The sequence below is a fragment of the Sceloporus occidentalis genome, unplaced genomic scaffold, assembly GCF_023333645.1.
Source record: "Sceloporus occidentalis isolate IW3139 unplaced genomic scaffold, rSceOcc1.0.p SCAF_33, whole genome shotgun sequence".
Taxonomy (NCBI): domain Eukaryota; kingdom Metazoa; phylum Chordata; class Lepidosauria; order Squamata; family Phrynosomatidae; genus Sceloporus; species Sceloporus occidentalis.
In genome coordinates this window covers 2,639,300-2,656,906 of record NW_028317013.1, presented here as the reverse complement: position 1 = coordinate 2,656,906, position 17,607 = coordinate 2,639,300, and the positions used below count along the sequence as shown (strand labels likewise).

The 17,607-nt window shown below is 39.8% G+C and overlaps 1 protein-coding gene across 1 annotated transcript in view; it reads left to right on the top strand.

Annotated features, from left to right (window-relative positions):
• The first annotated feature begins 12,839 nt into the window (after positions 1-12,839).
• Positions 12,840-17,607, top strand: part of LOC149298332 (E3 ubiquitin-protein ligase TRIM33-like) — a 67,643-nt gene continuing 62,875 nt past the window's right edge. The window contains exon 1 of the mRNA XM_089487533.1: positions 12,840-13,263. Within this exon, the coding sequence (XP_089343659.1) occupies positions 12,840-13,263 (424 nt within the window). The remainder of the gene's footprint in view (positions 13,264-17,607) is intronic.

Genomic DNA, 17,607 nt, shown 5'->3' with positions numbered 1-17,607 from the left:
ACCTCAGCTTGTCAGTGCCCCAAACAGCTTATCTGTGCCATCTTAGCCCCAAAAAGCTGTTCTGTGCATGAATTGCCCTCGGTTTTACTGCGGGGTCATGTGACGTAACGTAACCCTGATACATTCCTGTCTCACCGTGCCGGTTCAGAATAGTTTAGAAAAGGCCCTTCTGACCTCGACCAGTGCAGTCCAGGTTGGAAGGGCCCTTTCTCAAAAAAATATTTTTATCGTTATGAAACAGGGCAGATAAAGCTCTGGGAGATTTACCTTTATTTTAGCAATTCCAATGTACTGATCAATTGACTTAACCTATTTGGTATTTTCTTGTTTTTTCGTATATGAGTACAGACTCATAAAATCGAGGCAAATGAGGCAACCATGGTAAAAGCAACCCTAGAATTCAAATGCTGGTGGTATAAAATCAAGCAATGCATTGTTGTACAAAACATAGTTATCAATAGTCTTTTCACTGCCTTGTAAAGAGTGCTCATTGTGTGAAACATACAGTAGCCACTGTATGGATAGTGTACAAAAACACTTCTGATGTTTATGGTAATTATTGCTCAACTGTTCTGTGGCAAAAATGTTAATTTGTACATGGCCATGCACACAGTCCGTTTGAATCATAGGCGTTCTCATGATTTCTTACAAGGGGCCAAAATATCCTCTCAACTTTTTGCTTCTCCCACCCTTACCGCACCACCATTGCCTTTGTTAGCTCAGGAAAGGGGTTTTCTGGTGGGAGGCAAATGTAAGTTACTCATTAATAGGAACAATTATATGACCAAGTAGTAGCTAACAGACCATCGTGAACCTGTGCAACATGAAACATTTAGTTTACAATAGCTGGGGTGGTAAAGACTAGCCATACTCCACAGTCTACAATTCTTCTGGTGTTCATATCATGGAAGCTGCAGTTCAACCCCAGTCTATAACTACAATCTCCTTTCACTTTATCTCTCCCATTTGTCCACGTTTCTCCTCCTTCTCATTTTGTTGTTTATCATAATACTCTAATTATACTAATTATCTTATCATTATGATATCATAAAGGGGTCTATTGATTGTGAAATCATAATGATATCATTGTCTTATCATTATGACATCATAAAGGGGTGTTTTGATTGTGACATCATATTACTTTAATTGTATTATTATGACATCATAAAGGGATGTTCTAATTGTGACAATATAATGCTTTAATTGTCTTATTATTATGAGATCATAAAGCGGTGTTTTGATTGTGACATCATAATACTATCATTGTCTTATTATGACATCGCAAAGGGTTGTTTTGATTGCGACATTATAATACTTTAGTAAAAAATAACAACACAGTGCTCTACCCTGTTATCCAGCTGCAGTGTGAACCTGTTTAACCACCACTTACACCTTCAGAACAAACAACAAAAGTTATTATCATTACTACATTTTTATTAATAGAGTGCCAACAGATTTAGTAGCACTGTTACAACCTGGGAAAAGAGAGCAATTCCAATAACATTAAAAATTCACAATATATGATATACTGGATCAGAAGAAGAATGTATCAGATATTTCCTTTTCAAATCTGTTAAAATCCACAAAATTCATTTACACTAATGTTCACATATTTCTGCGGTATAGTTTTCTTCTGCTGATTTCCTTTCCTGGTTATTTAATATATTGTATTTTCAGTACTTTATGAAATTCCTAAAATTTTGTGGTATCATTTGTCTCTATTCTTCCCATTCCTTTCTCAGATATGTAATATGTTGTTCTATATAAATAATTCTAAGCTCCCTCCCATATACTTTCTGTACATGGAAATTTAGTGTTCATATTAAAGCCCATATTTGTAACGAACTACAATCATCTATAAATCCATCAAGGTCACACAAAGGGCATTGCTAGCAGTCACCTTGCAATTAATAGGCACTGGGGTATGCTAACTAACCAGGGATAATAGCAGGTGTGTGAGTGTTCACAGGTGCACTCTTGCTCTTCATTACTAGGATCAAGTTCTTAATCCCTGCTGCTGAGCTGATGAAATGTTATTTCTTCCTGAATTACAATTATTTTGCTTATTCTATTGTGTTGTCAGAGTAATTTTAGTAGTCATGATGACCATAAAACATAGTCTAAAAGACAGCTGGTGTCAGTAAGAGTGCCTGGAAATACATACATTAACCACAAGGCTTTGCTGCTGTATTTTGGCCCCAAAACACAAATTTTAAATGGTGTTTTTAAGAATGGAGTATCTTGCAATAATTCTATATTGGCTGTGCAAAATACAGCAGCTGATGGTTTTTGCCATAATCACAGATTAGTAACTAGATAGATTTTCAGGTAGATTGGATATGGATTCAATATTTCAGTGCAAGGGTGATTTGTTCAAAGAAACAAAAAATAGCTTTTGGTAGGATTCCACAGGCCTTAAAGAAAAAGTTCTATGGATTTGTTTTCTCATTGACCATTAAATACAGTGCTGTATAGAATAAACTATGTAAGCATTGGTCTTACCTAATTTTTTTCCAATAAACTCCCTTTGTTTGCAGTCCTGGGGGCTGCCATTTTTTGACAAATATGTCATATTTTTAACTTTAACTTGCCAAACATCACACTGAGCAGATTCCTATCAATTAGAGGAGGGCAGGCACATTATGGCCTGGGGGTAAATACAACTACACACATACAAACACTTACACATACACACTTGTTTTAAAACACACATGCATACCGTACAGTTACGGTAATTATGGCACAGATACTGTATCTGTATGTTCAAGTAATATAAGTTATGGTGGGGAAAAAAGTGTGATGGAAAACCCCCCTACTCAGAATTAAGAAACATTTTTTGTTCGTTTTTTGGCCCATTCATTTTCTGACAACAAATTTAGTTCCCTGCCGCTTCGGTTCAGATGAAAATTCGGGGGGCATTTTTAATTAAGAAACAAAAAATGGCGATCCTTCCAGTGACAACCACTCCCCTGATCCTCCAATCTGGGGTTAGTACCTGAAAAGGAGATCTGGAAATTTCGTGTCATTCACCACCTGTCCTTCCCTAACGGCAAGACAATGTCAGGTTTTATACAGATCGTTCAACTGGGCGATTCACTGGCTGTGCATGTTTGGTAGTGGGTGCTTATGGCTAAAACTGATGTGGAGTCTGCCTTCCGTTTGCTCCCCATCAATCCCTCATGCTTCCACTTGTTGGAATGTAGGTGGGGGGGTGATTTTTATGTATTTTATGGGTTGCTTGGTCTTATGTTCTTCAGCTCATTCCTGGAGTTGTTCAGGATGAGGTGGGCTTTGGGTCTGCCATTTACTTTTTGGACGACTTTCTCTGCTTGGGTTGGCTAATGTAATGTATCTAGGTAAGCATGCCCGTTGGGTTTTATGCAGACTTCATTTTCTGATGATATAGATTACAAAAGGCTCCTGGGGGAGTGACCTACTCAATGACTGTACTGTTTCATTGGTGTTGCAGAAATGAAATATCTCCTGTATTGTATTCTCACAACTACTTAGAGGTGGGGTTAGATAGGATTCTTGAAATATATATATATATATATTAATTAAAAAAATAATACTAATTTATGCTAAGAGCTGCAGCAGGTAAGGTTCCTCTTTAACAAAATATTTTTTGTCTAAGATAAAATTAAACATTTTGGGTAGTCAGTTTTAATGATTTTATTTCTTCCTGGATCAACAAATACAAGAACTGAGAAAAAAAATGATGGACTTTTTGTTACTAAATGAATGTGTATTATAGTATATTATTGTGTATACTGTCCAACTAAATATAATTCTATTCTATAAAAAGAAAGGGAAAAGCAAATCATCTTGAAAAGTATAGACAAGTTAGGAAAATAGGAACAACTGACTAACAAATGAAGAGTCTCTCTTTTATGGGAGACAGAATGTGGGTTTTCAGAATATAGAGGAACCATGAACAAAATGAAAGAACCGTATAAGAGGAACATGAGTTATGGAATTGAGTTAAAGTGGAAGTTATTTTTTAAATGTATTAGTACTTTGACGTGAGGGAGAATGAACCAGTTTCTGTTAAAAAGTTTACATGTATGATGAGCACAGATTTTGAAGGTATTCCATTTTTTTTTCTAGTTTCCTGGAATGGTTGAATGTTTCATCCTGCATTTTTGAGAGTTGTTATAAGTATATATTGTGCAATGTTTCAATGTATAATGAGCTAATAGAGATTTTACAAAAATCCACTATTAGTGTTCAGGTGGGTTACACAAAATATCGAAGTTCCTTTGCAAACTGTTTTGAGTTTCCCACTCCCTCTGCTGAGGACCTATATCGGCTATCTTTGGTTATCATGACTGATTACATTGTATTACAGTAAAACCCAAAGGGCTTTTTTATACATTGATAATTAATAATTTCATTATTATTATAATTTCAGTACATTAATATTAACATATTCAAATATTATTTTTTTAAACTATTGACAAATTGAGCATCAGAAGATCCTTTTGCGGACAAAAAGGGCCCTTCGTCCATAGGAGTCTAATACTAGTCTATCCTCCATCACAGGGGCTGCGGTGCCCCATATCATTCTCCTTTTAGTAGGAAACTCAACTGGAGTTTATTAAAACAGGATAGAGGACTAGATTCAGAAATATATTTAAAAGAGTTTATTTTGTTACGTGTACACACACAATAAATGCATGTGTATTTTATTGTGTTTCTTACTACAAAATAACAGTTCCACAAAAATCCTGCAATTTACATAAGATTGGTTTATAAAAATAAATATAACTAATAAAATTAATCATTTTAATTTTTGCAATTAATTTCTTTTAAAACGTCACTGAAACTAATGCTTTATGCAGAGACTCTTTTCAAATCTATGGTTGGATGCATCTAACTGCACCTGGAGAGAGGATGACATTGATTTGACATTACAAAGGGGCCTGTGCTGATCTGTCAACTATATATCTATATGTATATATATACAGTGGGGCAAAAAAGTATTTAGTCAGCCACCAATTGTGCAAGTTCTCCCACTTGAGATGAGAGAGGCCTGTAATTTTCACCATAGGTAAACTTCAACTATGAGAGACAGAATGGGGGAAAGAATACAGGAAATCACATTGTAGGATTTCTAATGAATTCATTGGTAAATTCCTCAGTAAAATAAGTATTTGGTCACCTACAAACAAGCAAGTAACATCTTCTTTAAGAGTCTCCTCCGTCCTCCACTCGTTACCTGTATTAATGGCACCTGTTGGAACTTGTTATCAGTATAAAAGACACCTGTCCACAACCTCAAACAGTCACACTCCAAACCCCACTATGGCCAAGACCAAAGAGCTCTCGAAGGACACCAGAAACAAAATTGTAGACCTGCACCAGGCTGGGAAGACTGAATCTGCAATAGGCAAGCAGCTTGGTGTGAAGAAATCAACTGTGGGAGCAATTATTCAGAAATGGAAGACATACAGGACCACTGATAATCTCCCTCGATCTGGGTCTCCACGCAAGATCTCACCCTGTGGCGTCAAAATGATCACAAGAACGGTGAGCAAAAATCCCAGAACCACACGGGGGGACCTAGTGAATGACCTGCAGAGAGCTGGGACCAAAGTAACAAAGGCTACCATCAGTAACACACTACGCCGCCAGGGACTCAAATCATGCAGTGCCGGACGAGTCCCCCTGCTTAAGCCAGTACCTGTCCGGGCCTGTCTGAAGTTTGCTAGAGAGCATTTGGATGATCCAGAAGAGGACTGGGCGAATGTCATATGGTCAGATGAAACCAAGGTAGAACTTTTTGGTAGAAACTAAACTCGTCGTGTTTGGAGGAGAAAGAATGCTGAGTTGCATCCAAAGAACACCATACCTACAGTGAAGCATGGGGGTGGAAACATCATGCTTTGGGGCTGTTTTTCTGCAAAGGGACCAGGACAACTGATCCGTGTAAAGGAAAGAATGAATGGGGCCATGTATCGTGAGATTTTGAGTGAAAACCTCCTTCCATCAGCAAGGGCATTGAAGATGAAACGTGGCTGGGTCTTTCAGCATGACAATGATCCCAAACACACCGCCCGGGCAACGAAGGAGTGGCTTCGTAAGGTCCTGGAGTGGTCTAGATCTCAGATCTCAACCCCATAGAAAACCTTTGGCGGGAGTTTAAAGTCCGTGTTGCCTAGCGACAGCCCCAAAACATCACTGCTCTAGAGGAGATCTGCATGGAGGAATGGTCCAAAATACCAGAAACAGTGTGTGAAAACCTTGTGAAGACTTACAGAAAACGTTTGACCTCTGTCATTGCCAACAAAGGGTATATAACGAAGTATTGATATGAACTTTTGTTATTGACCAAATACTTATTTTCCACCATAATTTGCAAATTAATTCTTTAAAAATCAGACAATGTGATTTATGGACTTTGTTGTCTCATTCTGTCTCTCATAGTTGAAGTGTACCTATGGTGAAAATTACAGGCCTCTCTCATCTTTGTAAGTGGGAGAACTTGCACAATTGGTGGCTGACTAAATTATTTTTTGCCCCACAAATTGTTTCAAAGTTTTGGGTCACTTAAAAATGTCCTTGTTTTTGACAGAAAATTAAGTTAAGTGACCCCAAACTTTTGAATGGTAGGGTGAGTATACTCAAGTACAGTATAATTACTTGAAATACGCAAAGGTCTGGAAGGGAGCCAGAGACAGTCCTATAAGTAGGTAGGATTGGTCTCAGAAGTGTGTGGGGTGTTGTGGCGCCTTACCAGAATAACCATCATGCAACACAAGTGTCGGGAGGGGGCATGCAGGAGCTGCAATGTAGGTCTGTGTTGCAACTATTTTTTCCCACTTCCCTGGGCCAGACAGGGGAGATTAGAGGATCTTTCCATCCAGCCTGGGTTCCACCACCACAAGCCAACATGGGCTAGTGGGGCAGCTACCCAAAACAGGGGCACACTGTCTGAAAATTAAGACTGTTTGTCAGGACTCGGGTGATCAGGTCAGATAGGAGCCCATGCTTAAGGGGAGACCACAAGCAGAAATCCAGGTAATGCAGTGTATTTTATGTATATAACAGGACCAGCGAATAAGGGTAATACAGTCTAAGCAAGAAATCGGATGTATGGCAAAATAAAATACCGGTAATAAGTCTTTTGGCAGGGAGCCCGCTTGGAAGGGCATGAAAGGCACACAGCCCGCTTGGAAGGGTACAAAAGGCACACAGCCCGCTTGGAAGGACACAAAGCAGGGAATCCACTTGATCAGGACACAAAGCAGGGAACCAGGAACGGTACAGGTGCAGAGCCACAGCAGAAAGGTCCATAGACTTCAATACAAAGGCCCTGAGTGAAGGGCAGGTTCATCAAGGCAGGGTAATCCAGATAACAAGGCCCAGCTGGATGTATGGACTAGGGCTCAACCCAGGTAACAAGGCACACCTGATCCTAGTAATTGAGTTCTGAGTGCTCCAGAGGGCAGAGGGTGGCCACTAGTGGTAGCAGATTTAAATGCCACAGGTATGAAAAAGCCATGGTTCAGGCAGCGAAAAAGTGGTTCCTGACACTGTTCTACAAAAACCATGACTGTTAAAAGGTATGATCATTAGTATTCCTGACAGTTGACTTATTCCCTTAATTAATTACCCTCCAACTCCCCTGTTTTTGTTCAGGACAGTCCTGATATTTTTATGGCACTGTACCACTGAGCTGCCCCCGTCACCTTTTAGCGGGCAGTGGGGCTTAAGGGCCAGTTACGGAGATTCCCTGATATGTCCTGATTAGCCAAGGGAGCATGAACATTGATGGAAGTCTGTGCTATTGCTTTTCATTTTAACAAAAGACTTTAACCCCTTAACGACCTTTGCCGGTTCAGGACTGTCATGGAAAAACGGTCGCTTAACGACCTTTGACGGTCCTGAACCGTAAAAAAATTAAATAACCTTAGAAAGTGATCAACGATCACTTTCTTCGCTTAAACGGCGTTACTGTAATGCCTCGATGTCGAGGCATTCGGCAAGGCCGAGATCGGCATCGGGGGCCATGTCTGGCCCCTCCCTGGGGCGTCAACGGGTGGACGCCCGTTTTAAAAATCGTTGATCGCCTCCTAAACTTAAATGGTGTCGCTGGAATGCCTCGATCAGGAGGCATCCAGTGACACCAAACACTTACCCTGGGGTGTCTAGTTGAAATACCCTGGGGTGTCTAGTTTTTAAAAATATATGGTTTGAATGGGTTAAATTGAGCTAACCGGCTTCAAAGATGTTCCAAAGAGGAGATGGAGGCAGACTGACCAGATTTTTTAAAAAAGGTTTGGAAATCATAAAACGCTGCTTGTACTTATTGCCCTATAACTTACAAAAAACAGCAAAAAAACATAAAAACATTGGGTATTTCTAAACTCAGGACAAGTAGTAGAATCTATTTAGCTAGTTTTTTTACTTGCTTTTTTAGGTGAGTAAAAGATTTTTCAAATAAAAGTCATGAAATGTGTTTTTTTTTTCAATTTTTCACCATGTTTTTCTTATTTTTTTTATAGTAAATAAGATGATAATAATGGTATCTGAAGAAAGCCCATCTTGTCCTGAAAAAAACAATATATAACTTATGTGGGTACACTAAATGGGTGAGGAGAAAATTACAGCTGAACACAAGCACCACAAAAGTATTAAAACAGCCTCGGTCCCACAGGGTACAAAAAGAAAAAACGAGCCCGGTCCTTAAGGGGTTAATATTTTAAAGTCTATTTATAGACAAGTGTATAATTTTTTTCTTAAGGTTTTAGGTTAGATGTATTGATGTACTTAAATGTCACAAATAAGTGGCATGGTAATGGGAGGTGAAAATAGAGTAGGAGTGCTGGTTACCAACAGGAGAAGTGGCATCCCAGGATTGGCATTGGGCGGCTACAATCCCATTCCCCATTGAATAACACAGAGAAGGCAATCACTTCTCTGATTGCTCCCCTTTCTCAGCAAAGAGGAGGTGATTCTTCCATGAGCCACCTTATGCCTACCCTGGGGGTGTTCACTTATCTGCCACTCCTTATTGTTGGAAATGCTTCTCTTTGTTGTTTTATCACTAGGCCATTGTTCTGCACTGTATAAAGATCCAATTTTTTCCCAATAAATTAGTACTTGTTTAGCTACATTCAAATATGAGTAGTCTACAGTGACAGTTGTGTCAAGTCCCTGAAAAGTAATTATATTATCTTCTCCACTACTTACCAGAATATGTCTGCTTACACCCCTTGAAAGTTGGTGGTTCTGCCTGGGTGCTTTATCGGATTGTTGCCAAAGGATGTAAAAAGGACATGAGCAACAACAGTCAGGTATCCCCATTAAGGACCCCTAGTCTCTGTGACATTGAGTAGCAACTTTAAACATTCCCCTGTTGTTCTTTGTGCAAACTTCTTATAAACAGCCATCATGAGGTTACAACAGCATGACAAAAAGATAAAGCCCTATTTTCTAGCCAGGTACTATGTAAATAAAATGTGCAAGATGCTAAACGTACAACATTACAAGGCGACAGACCTTATTGGTTTCTTGCTGTCACTTTGAAGTTTAATGCATGCACACATTTTGCCTACTCTGAATATCTGTGAGATCTCTCAAATAATCTTATCTAGTTTACAAATAGCCAGAGAGCTAATCTCGTTGTTTCTTTCTTTGTTTTTATCTGCAAACCAAAAACATTGACCTTACCGAACCTTTGTTTTACTGTCTCTGTCTCAAAAGAAGATGTCTAGCCTTAATTCAGGGCCAACTATAATATTGATTGGACCCTGGGCAATCATGCTCCCTAAACACCAACAACATAAACAGATACACATAGAACGCAAAAACATAAACATGTAAACATTAAGTGAATGTAAACACAAACAAATGGTTAGCAAACAAGGTTCTATAACAGGACCTACTTGCCACCTATTGCCTCTTTTAGTCTCTGTCTCATGTTACAAGCATGCTAATATATCAATAACTTTCAGCAGCAAAGTGCAAATCAATTATTTTTCACGTGTAAAACAAATAGCTAAATTGGCTAGTGATAACACAAAAATAAATATTCATAAATAAAGTAGAACAATTCACAACATAACAATCAAATAAACAATATTCAACCTTACAATCTGTAGAATCTAATATCAAACAGTAATGTGTGGTGAGATGAGTATCACAAACCTCCACTGTAATACAACTCACAGAAACATGCAGTGGGCATGAGTATCACAGAGATCCACACCAATACAGCTTGCAGTAATGTGTGGTGTGATGAGAATCACAGAGCTCCACACCAATACAACTCGCAGTATTGTGTGGTGTGATGAGTATGATAGAGCTCCGCACCAATACAACTCGCAGTAATGTGTGGTGTGATGAGTATCACAGAGGTCCACACAAATACAACTCGCAGCTTTGTGCGGTTGTATATGGATGTGTATGTTTTAGTATTTGTGTGTGTTAGTAAATGTGTAAGTATGTGGAGATGTAAGCATGTGTGTGTAAAAATGTGTGCCAGTGCATATGTGAGTTACTGGAGGAGAGGCAACGGAAAGATGGCGGTAACAAATATAATAATGAATAAGAGGAGGGATAAGGAGAAACAAGAAATATAATGAAATAGAGGAGAGATGGAGACAAAAGAGAGAGCTAAAGAGGAGAGAGATAATGAGAGATGAGGGAAAAGGAAAGAGATAGATAGAGATAATGAGGAGGAGGGATAATGAGAAGGGGGAGAGATAATGAGATGTTGGGGAGATAGGGGTAAAAGGTATAAAGTGAAATAGGATGAGAGATAAAGATAAATGGAAGAGATGAGATGAAAGCAAAAGAGGAGATATAATGAGAAAGAGGGGATCAAACAAAAGGAGATAATAGAGAAAAGGCAGAGGTAGGGAGAATAAGGGGAGAGAAAACAAGGGAGAGTGATAAAGAGGAGGAGAGATAATGAGAAACCGGAGGGAAGATATACCAAAAGGGGAGAAAAGAGAGAGATAAAGAGGAATGGGAGAGAAAAACGATTGGAGATGAAGAGAATAGTTGGAAGATTTAGAGAATAAAGAGAGAAAAACAGAAAGGGAAGAGATAAACAGAAATTTGATAGAAAGATTTGATTAAAAGAAAGAGGAGGAGAGCAAAGATAAAGAGAAATGGAAGAAATAATGAGAGATTATGAGATAGGGGAGAAATGATGGGAAAGAGGAAAGAATGTATTTGTGTTGTGAAAATGTTTGTATGTTAAAGCAAGCGTGTGCATGCAAGGGCAAGTGTAAGGCAAGATGTTTATGTGTAAGGGCAAGTGTGAATGTGCATGTGTTTATGGACAGGCATTTGTAACAGTATATATGTGCATTTTGACAGTCTATCCATCACTGTTTTGGGCCTAAAGGATATAGAATGAATAAAGGGTGCGCTTGAGCCAGGCTGAGCGGAGCCCTAAGAGAAGACCTGAGACTCAGAGAGGGACCACTGTGGGTACAATCTGGCTGCAGGCTTAATCCTGTGGGGGAAATTTGGCTGCTCTGGCAAGTCCTTATATATATAAGTCTTCTGGCTATTAAACCATCTCCTTAGTCAACAATTCTAACATCTCAATCAGAGTTGAGAATTCCACATTCTACTGATCAGATCATATTTGTTGCCTAGGTGTTACCAACAACTCCCCTTCAACCTTCATATGAAGTTACTCACCAAACCCTGCCCCTTCATCTGAGAAACATTTCTCAAATTTGTCTTTTCGTCCTATATGGGGCAATCAAAATACAAATCCATTCCTGCCTTTGACCACCCCAATCCATCCCGAGCATCTGAACTAATTTTCCTTGCAATATAACGAAAATAAAATATAAGTTGTGTAGCACAAATGGAAATGGTAAACTTAATATTGGGTTTGTACAGCTCTATATACCGTATTTACTCGATTATAAGACAAAGTTTTTTCAGAGCAAATGCTCTGAAAAATAAACCTTGTCTTATAATCAAGGTCGTCTTATAATCAGACCTCAAATAGCGGTCTGACTTTGAGACTAAGATCCAGAAGCCCCCCCCCGAAGTGCCGGTAGCAGCGGAGGTTGTCTACTCGCATTGCGCATACCTTCCCAGGCTCCCAGAGTAGAATTCATGGGGGGGGTATAAGACATCTGGGGGCAGATGTGCATAACTGGGGGGCAGGTTGGCAAATAAAAGGAAATAAAAACAAAAAAAAATTCTCAATCATAGCTTTTATTAAATATGAAAAAATAGTTTACATGAATTAATATTTACTAGTAAAACTTTTTCCCTATAGGGTCGTCTTATATTCAGGCTTTTTCTTTTTTCCCCTAAATTAATATTCAGATTTTGGGGGGCCGTCTTATAATTGATCGGGTTTGTCAGGCAGTGACTACATTTAGCAGGTTATTATACACCAGAGTTAGATAATAGTGACCCTGTGACCCTACTGTAAGTGCTAAGAAGCCTCCCATCGCTATATAAATAAATGTAATATAACCCTAGCCTTTAGAATATTTACATAAAGGAGTAATAACTTTGTAAGCAAACATTTTTCAATCAATGAAAAGCTGGTCTTGTTCATCCCGCATTAAAAAATGACAGGTTCCGTACGTGTCATAATTACATACAACAGCGCATGCGCACAGGTACAGGTCAAGTTCGTCAGCACGCGTCGAGCGTCGCGCATGAGTACTGAGAGCTTTCCAGTGCGCATGCACTCTCTACACTGTCTGTTACGTACTGCTCGACGTCACCCCGCCGTGGCCGTTACGGTCGAGGAAGGGGTAGAGAGAGGGGCGGTATAGATTGCGGCGGCGTACTGTACGTGCGCTGGTGGCGTCGCGAAGCGGTCAGTTCAGGGGTTCAAAGAGGAAAACATGGCGGATAACAAAGGAGGCGGTGGCGGGGAGACGGAGGCATCGGTGACTAGTAACAACAACAATAATGGCGCCGGGGAAAATGGGAGTCCTGCAGAAACCGAGGCCCAAGCGATGGAGGAGGCGGAGACGGGTGAGAAGGCCCCTGCGGCCGCCGTACCTGTAGCGGCACCGGCAGAAGAGAGTCCAGCTCCTTCGTCTTCAGCGGCCTCCTCGTCAGCTCCCGGACCCACTTCGTCCTCCTCGTCTGCTGTGGTGAATCTACTTGATACATGTGCGGTTTGCAAACAGAGCCTGCAGAGCCGGGACTCGGAGCCCAAGCTGTTGCCCTGTCTGCACTCCTTCTGCCGCCGCTGTCTGCCTGAGCCGGAGAGACAGCTCAGTGTCCCGCTCCCCGGGGCCAGCAACGGAGACATTCAGCAAGGTAATAGCGGGCTGCCCGTCCGGACCACATGGGGCATGAGGCGTGATGTGAGCACGGGAACGGTAGCAGGATGCGGGCTGCTCTACCTTGGCTTATGAGACCTGCTGCTGGTGGACAGCTAAGAGTATTGCTTAACAAAGTTTTATTATATATGTGATATATATGTGATTGTTTTGTGTATGGTCAGTGCCCATGTTCTCTTGTTTGGGGATGATGGGGTTTGTTTACACAATCAGCGATGCGAAGTTTCTGGCGAAGGTTAGCAAACTGGTCTTCTGTTTTGACGCACAAGTTGCGAAGGTATTTACGAGGCTTGCGTGTGTTGGAGCTGGGATGCTCTGTACAGAGATGAATGGTACATGGTCCGCTGCATAGGCTTATGCCTTTCATACCGTATTATGAATGGTGTTTTATGTAGGGACTGATAGATTTGAGATCTGCTTTGTACCGTTTCCATCTCCCATGTGACTTATGTATTGATTTATAGAGTGCTGTCATAATCCATAGCCCTGTACGACGACTTGAAATAACTTGGTTATCGTACTTAGGATTGGTCATACCTGTGGAATGTGTGTTTAATGTTCTTGCATTAATTGGTACTTTAGCAGCTCGCCCTTTTACAAGATAACCTATAGTTTTTTGACTATGGTATGTGACATACTATTCGCCATTAAAATAAATCCGGGTCGTTGCGTATAAGGGCCCTTTGAGCACTTGTTGGAGGATAAATTTTGTATAGTAAATGAAATCCGGGATGTGAGTATTTTTGGAGCATCATTCTATATATCGGTGGTGTTCCAAAATGATATGGTGGCTTGTACCTCGATACAGTGTATATGTGTGTGTGTGTATATATATATATATATATATATTGATGGCACTATATAAAACAAATTCTATTGCGTTGTACAGTAGGTGGACAGGACATAACAAGTAGTATGTAACAGAACAATTAGGTTTTGTTTTTTTGTCTAATACGTACCTTAATTAAACTTCTTCTATGCTGTACTGATTCTTTAGTTGGGCTGATTTATTTTAATATTTTTTTTTCATTGTAATGCAACGTTGTTTCTGTCAGTAACCGAAACGTGGATCATTGTTTTTTTTTTTTGTTTTTTTTTTTTGCTTTGGCTGCTGATTAAAGTAGGTGGCATTTTTAGTTAAAAATGTATTTCAACACCATTACTCCCCCCCCCCCGATTGTCCTTTTATCAAGTCACATAATTTGAAACAATTGAGCCTATAGTCTAGATACTTGATGCTATATCATTATATACGGATTGCTACAGTGAGGGTTTATTTGCATTCCTTCAGCCATTTCGTCTTATTTTTTCTTTTTCAATCCTTGCATAGCAATTCATTCATGTAAAAGCACTGTTACATCCTTTTTATTGTCTCTCACTAGACATGTTTGAGAACCCAAAAATATATATAGTTTATATATAGGTTATACTTTGAGAAATCCAAAGAAACATTCCATTGGTTCCTGTCCTAGTATTTGTCCGTCTTATCCCGTTCCATGGGTGGCGTTATCCTCCAAGACGAAATCTGTTTCATTTTTTACCTTAGTGGGCAACTTTTCGCATGTGATGTTATCTGTAGCAACAATTGGCCGATTTAACCACAGAAAGTACTAATGGTTTAAGTGAGTGATTTCTTTTTCTCATGACTGCTCTTTTACTGCCATTTTAAGAAACGCGCTGTGTATAAATCTTAACATCTGAAATTAACATTTATATTGGGTGTGAGAGCACAACCCCAAATGTGAGTGCGTTCATTGGATTGCTGAACTAACTAAAAATACTGATATTGGGGACACCAGCTATGAAAATGTCACTGCCTACAGACTTTGTAGTGACGGGTAGTGTCTGCATGTCCTATGTATTTTTCCTCTGTGGGAAAGATGATGGTGAAGGACTACTTCACTACTCCCCTGCATAGCACAAATGGAATTGGTATACTTAATTCCAATAAGCAACCAATTTGACTTATTGGATCAGCACGGCCGTATATATTCAAATTGATCAAATTTGCCAAATGATTACATTTAGCTAGCTTTTATATACCAAATAGAAAATCAGGGAAAAGTTCTACAGTATCTAAAAGTGAAGTTTGTTTTTACCAAACTACTCTACAAGCTGCCTTGATTTTGATGTCTTCTTGGATATTTTTAATTTGGTGATGGTGAGCTGCTGTTACCTTAAACTTGCCTGTCGTCGCTTTTCCGAAAGATTACTTTTGGCAGTGCAGTACCTTTTTTATACCTGTGTAATGGTGCTTGCACATTATAAAGCATCAAAATCTAAATGTAGCACCCTTTAGGCGTGTGCATTTGGATTTGTATGAACTTAATTTTGCATTTGTGCAAATCTTTGGAAACAAGGAGGGAGTCCCAACAAATCAACCTCCTCTTAGTATCCATTGTCTGTTTTGACTCCATTACCACATACTCTTGATATTCTCCTTAAGCACTTAGAACTTGCCCCACGTTTTCTTGGATGTCATCCAGGAAAGTCAATATACTCTCATACTTTTGTTACGTTTTATGTCATCCAACGGTCCAAGGCTATGAAAATTGTCTTTATTGTTTAACCTTTTGATTTTTTTCTTAAAAAAACAAAACACATATATGAAACAATTGCAAACACAGGTTTATCGAAAAAATAAAAATATTGGCACCCTTTTAGTCAATATTTTGTGCTGCCTCCCTTTGCCAACAAAGGAGCTCTCTGTCATCTACTATAATGCATGATGATGTTTAGGGCTGCAACTAACGATTATTTTCATAATCGATTAGTTGGCCGATTTATTTTTTCGATTAAACGATTAATCGGATAAAAAAATGAATGTACATTATTAAATTATTTTAAATAAATGAAAAAACAAATTATGTTAAATACAAACAGCAGAATAAAAAAAAACTTTGATAAAATGCAATTTATGCACATTTGAGCCCAGGCTTCCCACGCTGCCTCCCACATATGCCACGCTGCTCTACCCCCACATATGCCACGCTGCTCTACCCCCACATATGCCACGCTGCTCTACCCCCACATATGCCACGCTGCTCTACCCCCACATATGCCACGCTGCTCTACCCCCACATATGCCACGCTGCTCTACCCCCACATATGCCACGCTGCTCTACCCCCACATATGCCACGCTGCTCTACCCCCACATATGCCACGCCGCTCTACCCCCACATATGCCACTGTGCCTGATATGCCTTATACCCCCTGATACACCACTCCATCCTCCCCAGACATGCCACGCTGCCCTCCAACATATGCCTTATATACCGTATATGCCTTATACCCCCAGATATGTCACTCCATCCTCCCCAGGTATGCCGTATACCCCCCCCCAGATACCTCATAGTCCCCTCATAGAGTCACAGACCTGTTCACAGCACACTGACACCATACTTTTATAAATAAGTACTGGGTTAATCTTCACTGCCCCCAGGATTTAGATTCCCCTTAGTTTGCCCCCCTTTATCTCTAACTGCGCCTTAAGTTAACTTTATTAAATTAAATTAACCCTCAGTCCTCATCATTAAATTAACCCTAAACACCCCATTAACCATAACTACCCCTAAATTAACTCTAAATACCCCATCAAACACAACTACCCTAAATTAACCCTAAACACCCCATTAACCACAGCATCCCCTAAATTAACCCTAAAGACCCCTTAAACACAACATCCCCTAAATTAACCCTAAACACCCCATTAACCACAGCTGCCCCTAAATTAACCCTAAACACCCCATTAACCATAGCTGCCCCTAAATTAACCCTAAACACCCCATTAACCATAGCTGCCCCTAAACATCCCATTAACCATAACTGCCCCTAAATTAACCCCCACCTCCCCTAACTTTCAGCAGCCCAAATATTAATTTTATACTTAGTTAGATGAGTGTCACAGCCATGTGGTTCTGGCCTTCTGGGAGAAGGAAGGGGGCGGGGCCAGTTGTCACGGTGATTACAGGGAGGGACTGGTAAGTAGGAGCTGCTGCTGTGAGTCACGGGAACGGATTATATAATGAGGGGTATTTTTCAGAGCGTTTGCTCTGAAAAAACCCTCATTTTATAATCGATAAAAATCGATTCAACTAATCGTTAATGAAATTCGTTGGCAACGATTTTCATTATCTATTATTATCGATTTTATCGATTAGTTGTTGCAGCCCTAATGATGTTTGAGAACATAAGACCATTCAGATTCTACCCAGGTCCTTTAAATTTTGAGGTCAACAATGGTGGCTCTCCTCTTCAGCTCACACCACATTTTTTATAGGGGTCAGGGGACTGGGATGGCCATGTCAGGACCTTGATTTT